The sequence below is a fragment of the Alosa alosa genome, chromosome 12, assembly GCF_017589495.1.
Source record: "Alosa alosa isolate M-15738 ecotype Scorff River chromosome 12, AALO_Geno_1.1, whole genome shotgun sequence".
NCBI lineage: Eukaryota > Metazoa > Chordata > Actinopteri > Clupeiformes > Clupeidae > Alosa > Alosa alosa.
In genome coordinates, this window is record NC_063200.1 from 9,792,946 (window position 1) to 9,809,058 (window position 16,113).

General features: G+C 46.3%; 1 protein-coding gene across 1 annotated transcript in view; it reads right to left on the minus strand.

The window, feature by feature from the left end:
* Nucleotides 1-16,113, minus strand: part of LOC125304302 (lysine-specific demethylase 2B) — a 35,629-nt gene that overhangs the window by 19,022 nt on the left and 494 nt on the right. Inside the window, 12 exon segments of the mRNA XM_048258441.1 lie at nucleotides 3,863-3,949; nucleotides 5,283-5,501; nucleotides 5,503-5,711; nucleotides 6,305-6,443; nucleotides 8,736-8,851; nucleotides 9,104-9,257; nucleotides 9,543-9,636; nucleotides 11,462-11,568; nucleotides 12,931-13,109; nucleotides 15,086-15,132; nucleotides 15,219-15,297; nucleotides 15,501-15,645. Coding sequence (XP_048114398.1) covers nucleotides 3,863-3,949; nucleotides 5,283-5,501; nucleotides 5,503-5,711; nucleotides 6,305-6,443; nucleotides 8,736-8,851; nucleotides 9,104-9,257; nucleotides 9,543-9,636; nucleotides 11,462-11,568; nucleotides 12,931-13,109; nucleotides 15,086-15,132; nucleotides 15,219-15,297; nucleotides 15,501-15,645 — 1,575 coding nt within the window.

The window sequence follows — 16,113 nt, forward strand, 5'->3', positions numbered from 1 at the left end:
GAACTGAATTGAAAGAGAAAGAGAGATAAAAAGAGAAATGGAGAGAGAGAGAGAAAGAGAGGGGAGAGAGAGAGAATGAGAGAAGCAAAAAAGATAGAAAAAAAACAGAGTGTGTGTGTTTGTGTGTGTGTGTGTGTGTGTGTGTGGGGATCAACTTCCCTACAAAGGGCCTCTTGTAGGAGGCAGACAGGAAGGGTTAAAAATACTCCCCAAATGGAGGAAGTTCAGGAGGTTTCCTCTAAGAGCCTCCCAGCCTCTCTTAAAATTCGCCTGACCTGCTCTCTTAATCATTCCATTCAATTATTTTATTAAGCTGCACTCTAGGACTCTCTAGGTGTAAGGTAAAGGCTGTAACAACAACACACAGTCAGGTGAAGAAGGGCCCCCCTCATACATAAGGAGTGATCAAGTAACATCAACTGAAAAGCTCCTCATGCCATGACCTTACAGTGCCGCTGGCCACCGACAGAAGACCCATAGAAAGTAGATGACAGGCTAAGAGATGGCCCTGATGTGGCCCTGATGTGGCAGCTTCACCGAAGATCAAGGCATGATGCTTTCTATGGTAAGGAGTGTGCTATCTAACCATGCCACTAGCGGAGAGCTTCAGACTGATTAAATCACCCTCCAACTTCTCTGACGAGGTGAGCAAGAGTCTGGGAGCACGCTCACGTGGGTGGTCATGCTATACCCTCTAATGCACTCTCTCGGCCTCACACACACTCACACACGTCATTACAGACAGGGCAGCGTTAAACACTGCAAGCAAGGAGGGCAAGAAAGCATACTTTTCTACTTTATCCCTCTCCTGCATTCCACAGGCCTCAAACAAAAACGCATGCAAATCATGGCTTAATGATTAACATGTCAAGTCAAACAAAGGCAGTAGCCCTAGGCGGTGAAACCTTCCGAGTGAACCCAGAGCTTTCATCTGCCCTCAACCCTCGAAAGCACTGTGGACATACAGCAACAGTCCCAACGTGACAACAGCGCCACACAGAAGCATGTGTCTGTCCTTCAGGACGGTCAGGCATGGCCACATATCAGAGATAGCAGCCTTCTGACGCTCTAAAATACGCCTAGAAGTTGCTTTCTGTTGTTCTATATGGCATGGCTAGCAGCTTTCTGTCAGGCTAAAAACATGGCTAGCAGCTCTCTACTTTTAACATTGTCTTTTTTTCAGGGTTAGATTACCCTGTTACTGAACAAGAACAGCAGGTTTGTTGCTCTATTTAACTGGGCTAGCAACTATCTCTTCTAACTTGGCTAGCAACTCTCACTCATGTACACATAACAGGCTCCTAACAGTTTGCAATGTTCTCTCATTCTCTCTCAATTATCTGACAGGGCTAGTAGTCTCTCGGTTACTCTCTTTTTCTCTCACTCACTCATATTGAAACTAACATCTCTCTCTTGCTCTCGCTCACTCTCTCTCTCTCTCTCTCTCTCTCTCTCTCTCTCTCTCTCTCTCTTTCTCTCTTTCTCTCTTTCCCTCTTACAGATATTTAACGGGGATAGAAGTTTTCTCTTTAAGACATCCAACAGGGCTCTCTCTCTCTCTCTCCCTGCATGATCCAAGGGAGCCAGAGGCTGCCTAGAGGCAAGAGACACTGTGAGAGCTTCTGAGTGCCATTTGACTGGAGGAAGTATGAAGCTGTTCAGAAACCAGCCAAACAAACCCCCACACACACACACACACATCACATTACGACTGTAACAACCGCACTCAACGTATCTCACAATCTTATCTACCATAACACAGCCAGGAGGAAACACAAGACACACACACACATACACCAACACACCTACACGTGCTCGCTCTCTTTCTCCAAAACTTATATATGCTCTGCTCTCCTGTTGTCCTGTACCTGCTGTGAGTTTGGAAGTCAGTCAGTTAGCTGTGACTGTTTTTGGATAAGTCTTATTGTCAGTTAGCTGCAACTGTTTTGAGTTTAGTCTGTCCTGTTGTGAAGTCAGGCCGTTAAATTTGACAGTTGTGAGTCTGTCCGTCGGGCTAATAAGTCAGTCAGTTAGCAGTGTCTGTTGTGAGTTTAGTCTGTCTGTTTAGTCTGTTGAAGCTGGCCGGCGGCCGGGTCTGGGTTTGGGCTTGTGTCGGTTCTGCTTACCTGCTGCTCCGCGTCAGACTCGTAATCCTCGTCATCCGCGCTCAGCGACATGGCCATACCTCCCTCTCACTCTCTCTCTTTATATTCCTTTTCTCTCCCCCCGTGTGTGTTCAGCGTCCACGCTGCTCAGAGAAAACTGACATGGCTGAAACAGAGCAGAGAGTCTCTGGCTGCCTTCCCTCTGCCAGATGGACCTGCCCTCCCCTCCCTCCCTCCCTCCCTCCTTCCTCCCTCCCTCCCTCCTCCTCTCCTTCCGCTATCGGCCCCGCCTCCTGGTCTCACTTTGCTGAACAAACAGGCACAGGCCACGCCCCGCACCCGCACGCAAACAGCCAGTGGGGCAGGGCCAAGAGGCAGGGCAGCCAATAGAAACATTCTATGCAGATGAGGCTCATGAATATGTAGACCGCATGGTACTTCTGTCCAGTGGCAGAGTCTGTGCATATTGAGGAGGAAGTATGCTGGTCTGTAGAGATGTGTGTGCATGTGTGTGTGTGTGGGACAGATGGCTCGGGATTAGAAAAGACACAATAAGGCTTCAGATGGAGCAGCTGGCCTTTAAATGGGCCAGACACACACCCAGCAGCATTAGGGGGATGGGCAGACCACAACACACAACAGCAAAAGAATAGCCACAACAGGACTGGCCCGGGCTGCCGATTGGTTGTTTTATTGTATTTGTTTTGCTTATTTTGTTTGCAGAGCGGTCAGAGTGACAGCTGGTCTCTGGGTTCAGACCAGCAGCTCCAGGGAAACGGCAAGAGACTTCCAGGGAACTGTTTGCCCGGGTATACAGGAAATGACCTCACACCCTGCCACTGCCCACGAGTCAGCGCCCGCCCCTCCCACTGTACTAACTGTCACTTCCCACCCACAACTCATCCCTTTCAACAAAGCACACACTGTACACTGTCCACACACACACACACACACACACACACACACACACACACACACACACACACACACACACACACACAAACACACACAATACAAACACCTCACTCTCACACACACCCACACACACTGTACCTTGCCAACAGAAACTTCACTGCCAATAACAACCGTTAAATAACAACAAATTTCATTCCAGACAAGCTCTCTGAATCTCACTCTCTCTCTCACACACACCACCCTTAGTTTGGGGAAATACAAAAAACTACAATGTAACGCCACTCAAACTCAGAACTCAATGGAACCTGAACATTCCATACAAGCCCCCAGCTAGACCACCTAATGGGGAAAAAAAAAAAACATCTCCCTTCAAACAGGCAGGAAGACACCTTGATTGATATCTCACCTGAACGGATATTCACCAGATATGTAACTTGACCTGATGGTGCAAGAAACATCTCTCTTCACAGGCAGGACAGATATCTGTCCTGACCTGATGTGAAATCTGACCTCACCGGATATTCAACACAGATATGTAACTTGACCTGATGTGCAAAACTGATCTCTCACCTAGGCTAATCTCCAACACAGATATCTGACCTGACCTGACGTGCAAGACTGATCTCTCACCTGAACCGATGTTCAACACAGATATCCCACCAAAATTCATTCAACACTGATTGAGATCACGTAAGTGACGATGGAAATGAAATGTCATAGCAAGAAGCCTTTACTGATGTCCAACACTGATATCGCACATGAACGAATATTCAACACGTCCATCTCTCCCTTAACTGATGCCCAATCTGGACATCCCTAACTACCGTCCAGTGAGCTCTTACCTTGACGGCGATCCTTGGCCAGCTCACAACAGGAACTCCTGTGACAGCCATGTTGGGATCATCAGCAACATGCTCCTTCAGCACGACCTACAGGAGGGAAAAAAAAAAAAAAAAAAAACTCACCTGACATGGCTCAGTGGGTATGCGAGTGTGTGAGACTGACTTAGTTATGTCTGTGTACATGGGCGTCGGAGTGTGTGAGTGTGTGTGTTTATGAGGACGACCGCCATGAGAAAACATCATGCTGTCCTATCCCAGACACACACAGACACAAACACACTCTCTAACAAAGACTCTGTTTTATGAGCAGGCGTATTCGATGTGTGGTCCATCTCCAGTGCCCCATCCACCCTCGACACAGTTCCGCCCCAACAATGGAAGGACGTGTAAGACCATGCGAATATAACCTACATCAAAGAGGCCGCTATAACAGGCCTCGGTAGGCATATGTAACAGGAAACATTCGGAGGGGAGTGGGAAATCTGAGTCATTTCTCCCTCTTACACAAATCACGTCATTAAAACAAATATTCATAACGTTTCTGTATGTGTGTGTGTGTGTGTGTGTGTCTGTGGTGTGCCTGCAAATGTGTGTGTGTGTGTGTGTGTGTCTCTCTCTCTCTGTGGTAAGCCTGCAAGTGTGAGTGTGAGTGTGTGTGTGTGTGTTTACACTGCTTGAACAGCAATGCAATGATAAGGTCAGAGATCCAGTGTCCCTAACAGCACACTAATCCGATGGTGCTCCTCCTGAAGCAGGATGTTAGGAACACCAGGTTTATGGCCAGAGAGGTCACACACCCAGAGACCTTAACTGGACTCATTACAAAGACTGGAAGGAGTTTTAAATCACAGAACTCTTTGCAGAATGAACAGGTGCAAAAATGAGAATCCGTCTGATGTTAAAGTCACTTACCTGATGTTAAAGTCACTGATCTGTTGTTAAAGTCACTGATCTGATGGGTCACTAGTCTGATTGTAAAATCACTAGTCTGATTGTAAAGTCACTAGTCTGATTGTAAAGTCGCTAGTCTGATTGTAAAGTAGCTGGTCTGATTGTAAAGTCGCTGGTCTGACTGTAAAGTCACTAGTCTGATTGTAAAGTCGCTGGTCTGATTGTAAAGTCACTAGTCTGACTGTAAAGTCGCTGGTTTGATTGTAAAGTTGCTGGTCTGACTGTAAAGTCACTAGTCTGATTGTAAAGTCGCTGGTTTGATTGTAAAGTCACTAGTCTGACTGTAAAGTCGCTGGTTTGATTGTAAAGTTGCTGGTCTGACTGTAAAGTCACTGGTCTGATTGTAAAGTCGCTGGTCTGATTGTAAAGTCACTAGTCTGACTGTAAAGTCGCTGGTTTGATTGTAAAGTTGCTGGTCTGACTGTAAAGTCACTAGTATGACTGTAAAGTCACTGTCCTGCCCACTGACCTTCATGTGCTGGAGCAGGGCGCTCGGGTCTGCGATGGCATCCGGGACGCATCTCTTGCTCTCGGGCAGCGCCTCCAGCTTCTCCACCAGCGCCCGCAGGCCCTGCACCTCAAACTCCGTCAGGTGCGTCCTCCTGGAGCCGACCTCTGACCTCGGAGACCCACAAGGGGTTCCGGAAAACTCTGGCGGGTGGGTGCATTCAGTATCAGGGTCGCTGGCCGGGGCTTGCTTCTGGGGGAGTGTGGTGGGGGGTGGTGGTGGTGGTGGTACTGCTGAGGGGTAGTGCAGGGGTGGCTGTCTGGCCGTCCGGTTGGGGGGAGCAGGGCTTGTTGTTGCCACTAGCTGGACAGGCACCACTTGAGTCTTCGTCCTGGACGTCCAGTTTGGTGTCAGAGTCAGGGCTCTCCATGCTCCGCTTGGTCTCTGTGTCTGAGAGGGGGAGAGAGGGAGAGAGAGAGAGAGGGAGAGAGGGAGAGAGAGGAGAGGGAGAGAGAGGGAGAGAGAGAGAGAGAGGGGGGAGAGAGTGGGAGAAAGGAAGAGGGGGGAGATTGACAGAGAGAAAGAGAGGGAAAGGTGGAGAGAGAAAAGAAAGAGAAGGGGAGAGATATAAAGAGTGAAAGAGAGAGAGAGAGAGAGAGAGAGGAGGAAGAGAAAAAGGGAGAGAAGAAGAGAGGGGCACAGGTCACATCAAAGAGGAGAGCAATACAAGCCTCATCAGAGAGCGAATGTGCTGCTGATTTGTGGGGCAGTGTCTCTGACCCCTCCTACCTGAGCCCAGTAAGTACACACATAGAGGGCAGAGAGGCTATTCTTTTATACTGACCCCTATTGGAGGGAGTGAAACTTGGGCACAAGTCACCATTTAGCATAGCTGCTAACATAGGCCATAGGCCTGCTGATAACATTTCCAGCCTGTAACCAGCTCACATGTTAGCATAGCTGCTAACTTTGTGTCTGGGTTGAAGGCCTATGAAGGGTTACCCAGCTGAAGAGGGATCTCTGTCCCACCTGCTCAAACTTACCCGTTAGCGTAGCCGCTAGCATAGAGTCTGGGCGGTAATGTGGGCTGAGGTGCGTGCGTCGAGTCAGGCAGTGGATGTAGCGCTCTAGAACATACCAGCACATCTCGTAGAAAAATGGGTAGCGGAACTTGGAGTGGACCTGGGTCCAGCAGAGGGAAGAGATAATCATCAGGTCAATTATTAGGTCATCACAAACAAATCTAGCCTAGAAATCTAGACGCACCCTAGCGGCAGCAAATTAGACTAGCCAGGGCTAGTCTAGCAACTCTCTGTTGGCTTGTGAGCTCGAAAAATTAAACTTCTATCAGGCCAATCAAATCGTGTATAGAGTCGTTAGGCGGGCTTAACATAATGATTGATGGCAGAGTTGCAACGGTTTGGCTTGAATTCCCTGCTACTTGAAAACAAATAAAATAATGTTGCTGTTGGCGAACAGTGTGACACGAGTTAAGCTTTTATTAAGTTGGCAAAAGTTTGAACTAGCCAACTAGCTCGCTGAAGGTGGGAAACGATGGGACTCATAGCTGTCCTATTAGCGTGCAGAGAATTTGAAAGACAACCAATTATCCCGCCCCTCGGACTGAGCACTGCGAACGGTAAGTGCCCAGACCCTACATTTTAATGTGGGTCTGGCTCGTCAGGCTAAAACAAATCTGTTCTTTATGGTGGAGAAGAGAACAGAAAAGGCATGAAGCATAAAGCAGTACTATTGGACTGTCTATATCTCTTGAATTTCCCCTTGGGGATCAATAAAGTATCTATCTATCTATCTATCTATCTATCTATCTATCTATCTATCTATCTATCTATCTATCTAACAATGTTATTGGGCTTTTCAACTGTCAACACTAACAGAGTATACAGATGCTATCTGCTGAGGGCACCAAAACAACAAATACAGCATTACAGGACTAACACTACGGCCCAATCAGACGACAAATACAGCATTACAGGACTAGCACTACAGCCCAACCACAGCATGGGTATATCCTTTACCATGGCCACTCTCACCATGACCCAACCACAGCATGGGTATATCCTTTACCATCCCCACTCTCACACACGCTGTATTGCTTAATTCTACAGCACTGAGGACACTGTCTGAGCCTACTGCTGCATTACATGGCTATTTCTACAAAGAAGAACAAGATTACATATACAGCCATGTTATTGGGCTACTTCCACAGTGTACTGTGTGGACAATGGGAGAGTGTCCAGCAGTATTAGGGGGCTACTTCTGTGCAAACTCCGGGCCAACTCCGTCTGACTCCCAGCATCTAACACAGCAGTCCCAAGTGACATAATAATTAAGATGTTTTCCCAGGGTTGAGTCTCTCTCACACACACACACACACACACACACACACACACACACACACACACACACACACAGAGAGTTTACATAGCTTTTCTTCCCCCTTGGCCAGGTTATTCCCTTTAAAAATGCTGGCACTCTATTCCACACACACACACACACAAAGGTCTCCTCCTGCCGTGGAGGGCCTAAGTGATGTCCGAGCGACCTCAGAGTGACCTCAGAGCTGAAGAATGCCGTTCAAGGGAGATAACCTCCCAACCCATGGATAAGACCCACTTTCCCTCCCGTAGCCTCATATTCAGCGCGTGAGCCATTCAAGGAGACAGCTATAGCATTACTACATTATTATTAAAGACGTGCACAGGGCAGCATTTGGGTCATGTAAGCAAACACACTACGCAGAGAGGCAGAGAAATGGAAATGACTCAAAACCTAATTTGATTAATAAATTAATTAATTTTAATACTACATGTGCATGAAGGCTAATTTTTGATCTTGAATTCCTGTACCAGGATATTTGATGCCGATTCAAACTATATGCGTTCTGCAAGTTTGCCAGCAGATTTTGATCAATACAAATCATCTTTTATGCCTTCAATCTGATATGGTGGCGAGGAGAGTGACAGGAGGCGAGTGGAGGAGAGAGAGATGGGGTAGGATCGGGAAATGACCCGGGCCGGACTCAAACCCGGGTCCCTGTGGGAACTTAGATCCAGATGTGGTATGAACGATGTAGCCCGTTGTTGTTGACACGCTATAGCGGCTGTTTGTCTCATTATATATCTCTAGAGATGTTAAAGGCCGTTCACACCAAGAATGAGAACTAGAATGATAACTGCATCGTTCTGGCTAATATGAATGATGACGTCTACACATAAAGTATATCGATAACGACACAAAGAACGATAACGTTGGGGATCATTTTCAGAGCGGTTTTGAGAATGATGCCAATCAGCCAATCAGAATCCATAACATTTGTGACTGTCACATTTATCAAAACAAGGAGAGACTTTCCTAATCGTTGGTCAGTGTGGATGGTTTTATCGTTAGAGTTAGAGTTAGAGTTATCTTTTATCGTTATCGTTCCTGGTGTGAGCGGCCCATTAGTCTTACCCTGGTCCTATTCTCAATCTCATGGATGCTGAGCTGCATAGGAATGTTAAAGCTGTGAAGAATGTTCCCGCCAAATACCAGGGTGTCCTCAGGGGTGTACACAGCATGGATCCAGCCTGGAAACACACACACACACACAGACACACACACAATCCAAGTTTGCATCTTCAGAGAAATGTTTAAGGTTTATCGCTAACAACCGATTTATAGCTCCCCCTAGTGGTGGATCCAGGGGTGTGTTTTTCTACCCTATGGGAGGAAGAAACACCCACATTCAAGTGAGTCGTGTGTGTCGTGTGTGTATGTGTGTCGTGTGTGTGTGTGTGTGTGTGTGTGTGTGTGTGTGTGTGTGTGTGTGTGTGGATCACCTGAGGGGATGAAAAAGGTGTATCCCTGCTTCAGCTCCACCCTCTGACAGCCATCGACTCTGTCGCCCAGGAAGACGTCGCTCTGTTTCCCTGACAACACCCAGTCCTCGTAGAGCGCCAGATTATGGGGGGTGGGGGGCACCAGCCAGAAGATCTGATCACGCAACATACGAACAAACAAGAGTCAACTTTCAACATTCATTTAGTATTACACCTCAATAAACAAATATATAGAGTAAACATCTGGGATTTGGGTTTGTTCCACTTATAAAGTGCTTTTATGTAACCTATCAGACCTTACTAATCACTATGGAAACAGGCTACATCGAAGGCTATGTCTCCATCATCTTCCTCACCTTTCTGCCTGTCACACACACACAAACACATATACACACCACACACATGCACACGCAAAATGAGGGCAGGTCTCTGGCCTCACCTTGCCTCCTTTGAAGACGTGGTACCACACCGACGTCCCTCCGAAGTCGATATGGAAGTCTGTGAAACAGCCCTTCACACTCATCAGGCAGTACCTGTACAACAGCATACATCACATCACACCCCATCACATTCCATCACATCCCATCACATCACAATATATATCACATCACAATATACATCACATCACATCCCATCCCATCCCATCACATCAGAGCCAGAACACATCACATCCCATCACGCAACATCACATCACATCACATCCCATCACAACACACATCACATCACAATATACATCACATCACATCAAAAATCTGATTTATTTTATAAGAAATTTACATTTCTTTAATTACAACGACCATCACACCGTTCTACAAACTGTATCCAGAATGATCTGTGTCTTGAGGGCCATTCAGAATGATCTGTGTCTTAAGGGCCATTCAGAATGATCTGTGTCTTAAGGGCCATTCAGAATGATTTGTGTCTTAAGGGCCATCCAGAATGATCTGTCTTATCTGCTCATCAGTCAAGATGGTAGAAAGGTGCAGGGATGACAGAGTAGTGATCCGTTTAGATTCATGATCACATGATCACTGGCTTATGATGGTGAAATGCTCAATATTTACTGTTTGTGTTTACCATGTACAGTTCAGTTCTGTACAGTAGCACCTTCTAACTTAGTTGCAGCTCTAATTTGTTTGATACAGTATACTCCATGCAATGCGTTAATACTGACACACACAAACCAATTCTAATTTCATGGATTGTAAACTTGGCAAAACAATTTGCTAATTTAGTACCACGCATCACCACACTACAGACAAGCACTGGTGGCTCAGAGCACAATCAAGGAAGTTCTATTTATACAGAGACTCTTTCTATGGAACTTCTAAAGATCATAAACGACAAACTGTCATTGTAAATCAAACTCCATCATGTTTCTCTACATGTTAAATATAACGCTACAAATGACCCAACTGATTTCAGTACAGCATTTCAATAAATTGCCAAATATTGGCACACTGCATGCTGCGGAAAAGAGATTTATTCAAGATTTATTCAAGAAAAGAGATTAGTATCTTTAGTGTAACTGCAATACTGAGGCTGTAGGAAAACTCAATGTCCTGTTGATATAAATATGTCCATATTCCAGGAACTTTCTAGCGAATAAGGTGCTCTGGAAAGTGCTCTGCTGTCAATGCTGTCAGCATTACCAAACACAGGTACCGGTTTCGCAGACGACCTCAGAAGGCCATGCCGATGCTGCTACGCTTTCAGGAGGAGATGGACACTCACAGGAATTTACAGAACTCTTTAACAGGAGTCCCAGGACAGCTGAAGATGCTTAAATAATGTTGGCTACAGCGCACACACACCTTCGATTTTTTGTGAAAGACACACACACACACACACACACACACACACACACACATTCAAACCAGGTAGCCTATTCAACAGATAGACCAAAGAGAAAGAGAAAGAAAAGAGAGGGATAGAGGAGGGGGATAAAGAGAGGAGAGAAGAGATGCTAAGATAGCCTTTGATTGGTTCTGATTGCCTTAGAGCATTCTCTCACTGTCATTTCATTGGCAGAGCCAGTTCCAAGAGTCTCCTGCTGTAGTCTGACATAACCAGCCTTTCCTGCTGCCTAGCAACCTCCTGGAGTTGTCAAACAGAACTGTGTGTATATGCGTGTGTGACACGCATTTGACTCTAGCTCAATTTACTCTGCAATTTACTATTGGAAGGTCATGCATTATGCACAACTCCAAACTGTGTTACAAGATGAAAATAAGAAAATATATAATATGAACTCAGGCCTGCAGCCAGTATGACTAATAACTGCATTTATATCCAAAATAAAGGACATTTAGTGCCCTGTCCCACCCTGCAGCCTGTTGTGTACTGAGGAGAGCTTACTTCTGGACTTTGGGGTATTTCATCTCAGTGATGATGTTCGTAGACTCAGTCTGCTGTGTCTTCAGATGAGGTGGCCACATGTTATCCACCCAGTCCACAAGATCCACCTGAGAGAGACACACACACACACACACACACACACACACACACACAGATTTACCATGCTCACATACACTTTAACACTGTATCCTACTGCATGCGTTGTGAGCGAGTGTTAGCGACTAAATCAGTTTGATTACATTGCTTTTAATAGGAATGTCCCAACTGACACAGTGCTGTGCAGCACGATGCAGCCCAGCATTCTGAGCAAAACTTTTGTCAGACGCACCATTGCATATGACGCAATAGAAGGGCTTATTAAACAGATTCAGTGTGGATAGAGAGCATTCAGTGCTACATGACAGTCGCTCACTCGGAAGCAGTTAGCATACACAAGCAGTTAGCATACGCTGGAAGCAGTTAGCATACACTAGAACGTATTCTGCTCTGCAGAAAAGTGGGCATCATTCCTCTTCAAGTCAGTGGATGGTCCCACTTCCTCCATGCTGTCCTCTGTAGCCTCCACCCTACCATCTATCAGCCTCTCCCCTCTCATCCACCCTCCTCCATCATCTCCACCCCCTCTATCATCCACCCTCCTCTAACATCTCCACCTCCCCTCTCATCCACCCTCCTCTATCATCTTCACCTCCTTTATCAGCCCCTCCCCTCTCATGATCCATCTCCCCTCTCATCCACCCTCCTCCATCATCTCCACCTCCTCTAACATCTCCACCCTCCTCTATCATCTCCACCTCCTCTATCATCTCCACCTCCTCTAACATCTCCACCCTCCTCTTCCATTTCCACCTCAACTCTCCACCTCCTCCATCATCTCCACCTCCCCTCTCATCCACCCTCCTCCATCATCTCCACCCCCTCTATCATCCACCCTCCTCTAACATCTCCACCTCCTCTAACATCTCCACCTCCTCTAACATCTCCACCTCCCCTCTCATCCACCCTCCTCTATCATCTCCACCTCCTCTATCAGCCCCTCCCCTCTCATCTACCCTCCTCTATCATGATCCACCTCCCCTCTATCATCCACCTTCCTCCATCATCCCCACCTCCTCCATCATCCCCACCTCCTCTAACATCTCCACCTCCTCTAACATCTCCACCTCCTCTAACATCTCCACCTCCTCCATCATCCCCACCTCCACTCTCATCCACTCTCCTTTCATGATCCACCTCTTCTCTCATTCTCTGCTCAACTCACTCTTCCTCCACCCTTTCACTTTTAGAGAGTTACTGCTCTATCAAACTCTCTGTTCCCATCACTTAACACTTACAGAGATAACAGAGAGTTGCCAAACTCACTACCCACTCCAACTCTCCTCTCTCCCTCTCTTCCCTCTGCTGTTTTTATCCCTCTTTCATTCCCCACCCCGCACTCCTCCTCTTCCTCCCCTCCTGCACCTGCTCACCACGGTAGGCCTTTTGATGAGGCTCTCCAGCTTGGTGTGACTGAACTCCAGGCTGATGACGTTGAACAGCTTGTCCCGCTCCTGCTCCGGCGTCTCATAGTAGCGCACAAACTGAGCCATGCTCATCTCCGTCCCCTTCTGTGTGCTCACATCCATCACGTCCAAAGCACGACGACTTCCTACACACACACACACACACACACACACACACACACACACACATTCATCCATATTCACAGTAGCTGCTCTGTTTACACAACCTGCAATTCTAACAAAGCAACACTAGAGGGCAGGATCATAACATACAAACATCAGTCCAGACTACAAACTCAAATCACCAGTGCTTCCCTCAGCAGTACCCCAGAGCCAGTGATGGATCAAAAGCTTGAAGTAGAGGAGGTCTCTACTGCAGAAGATGGCATTGCATGCCAAGCAACCGAATGACTATCTCTACAGTCTGATAAACACTTCAAGGCATTAATCAAATTTATCTTTGCCACACATAAACTGCTTTGCAGGATAGCAGCTTTAAAATTAGTCATTATATGCTCATTCTCTTGTGTCTCTTTTTCAATTCTGTATCAGATTAGGCCCACAGTAAAGATGGAGGCATCACCAGCATTCTACCACTCAAAATGGACCATGGTCCAGACACTGGGAGCTGTCAGCATAGCCTACATTCCCATCACAGAATGGGCAACTGGTGGTAGAGTAGTGGCTATGGAGCTTGGCTAGCAGGCAGTAGCCTGAAAGGTTGTGGGTTCAATTCCCAGGATCCACTGTTGTGCCTTTGACACAGTGCCACTGTTAACCCTTGTCTGGGAAGAGTGGCCCTTGTAATATAATTGACATATGTAAGTTGCCTTGGATAAAATCTGCTAAATGAATAAATGTATTATGTAAATATTATTAAAGACCTTGTAAGAAATGCAAATGAATTTAGAGAGAGGTTTCAGCATCACTGGCTATGGGTGGCTTTGTGTGTCGGGGGAAACATGACAGTGTGGGACCGAGAGGCTAATACAAGCTCCTACAGGAAATGAGACGTGAGGTGTGATCTACACACATCCTGTGACACCTTCCTGTCGTCTGCGCGTGGGAGAGTAAGTCTGCTGCGCTCGCTTTTATACAGAATAAGGCCAAATCTCAGCTCACGTCAGGACGCCAGGGTTCAAGCCATGACAATACCCTGAAGTCTAACACTAAAAGGAAAATAAAAACGCATTTGTTGGTCAGCTGAACAGATAAAATTCCCCACACCTACAGACGATTTATGGCATCACAGCTGCTTTCATGTATGTGTTACTAATGACAACCAGACAGGACCTCTGCTCTTGTTGCGGCCCCCGCTGGGCCCACCCACATCACACACGGTCACGATGCGCTCCTCTCCTCATCCAATCGGCTGGCCGATAATGTTTTATTATTGATGACACTGAGGATGGGGGTCACCCGAAACGTTAAAAGCATGTCGTTTGCTTAGACGTTAAAAAAAGAATCCTGACTGGATTACTCGGCCGGTATTTTTCACCTTTTAAGCGCAAGCTTCAGTGTTGGTTTGTCATCAGTAATTCTCAAAACCATCTTCGCTGTGTGTGTGTGTGTGTGTGTGTGTGTGTGTGTGTGTGTGTGTGTGTGTGAGTGAGAGAGAGAGAGAGAGAAAGAGTGATCTCTACATGTGGCTCCACATATTGTCATCAAGATTGATCGCCAAGTTACACAACTGCATTCCACACTGTAGATGGAGGACCACTATGTCTTCACTATGCATTCCACACTGTATGGAGGACCACTATGTCTTCACTATGCATTCCACACTGTACATGGAGGACCACTATGGCTTCTGTCAGCAGCAGACATCCTGACCCAGTGACCTACGCTATGGTTGCGCAGAGTCATACCGGTGCGCCGTGCACCGACGCCTAATATGTAGGCTGATTGAAGTGTCACTGTGTTGTGGTTCTGTAGGAATATGTCTTAGCACCCACATGTACACACATTATCTCTGAAAGCAGTTTACGACCGAGCAGAACGGTGTCAAAACTGAGATGTTTTTCACACTTGCACATAATGTACAAACCAGAGATGCATTTCATTGCATCACACCTACATTCAGAAAGTAATGGTGGAGAACACAATAAAAATTAGAACTTACCCACCAAAGCTTTAATTTCACTGACAGTAAAGTCTGGATCAGGCATTCTGTACACAGAAAAAAAGTAAAAGACGATATTCAGATACAATGTCCCCTTATCAAATGGAGCACTGTAGGTGTGATGGTGTCTTACCTGATGCCTAGTCCATCTTTCACTTCAAAAATTAAAGGAGTTCTGAGTGCTTCCCGTTGAACATATTCATAGGTGAAATCTACAAAACAGTGCAAACTGGTTTTAAACGGAACAGGAGCAGAGAAAGTTTAGGCCTATGGAATGTATTGAAGCACCCACTTAGCATCAAATCGGTCCACTGACATCACACATTGCAGGGTGAGAACATGATTTGGGACCTTATGTCAGGACCAAGAGAGAACTTTTCTCTGAGACTGCAATGAATGAGATTGTAAAGACTACCTTTTCCATCCATGCGTTGTACAAAATTGGAATTGTACAAGTCGCTCTCAAGTTTTTCCTCCAAGCTGAAACCTCTGACATTCGCAATTTCCTCCACGTCGGAGAAATCCTCATTCTCATCATACATTCTCCGGCAGATGGAGCGCTGTGGACGCACAAAAGTGATGGAGGTGTTTAAAATGCATAGGTTACAGTTACCTCAGTTGCGCGACTTATGGTTGAACACGCGATGGTGGGCTGAATTTTGATATCATGACTATATTCGGCTATTAACAGTTTGCTCAGGGCACCAGCAGTCCTGTCCTATTCCGCAGGTGCAGCTATGTTCAATTCAACATGCTCATTTCAGAGAAATACTGACAGATCTTAAACACAGCCCAAATCAACGTCAATTTATTACCACTCTTGGGCGTTACAGTTAACGATGAAGGTCATATCACAATATCGCAGCGAGGTCAGTTCAGATTAGACCTATAGTGCCAATTAGCTTTATAATGATAAACCATACACTATCGTCGGCACAAGGCTACAGTGCAAAGCCATATTATATTGCCCGACAAAAATCGCTGAGTGAAAGCTCTCAGACAAGAAGCAGATGGTGCTCAGTCTATTG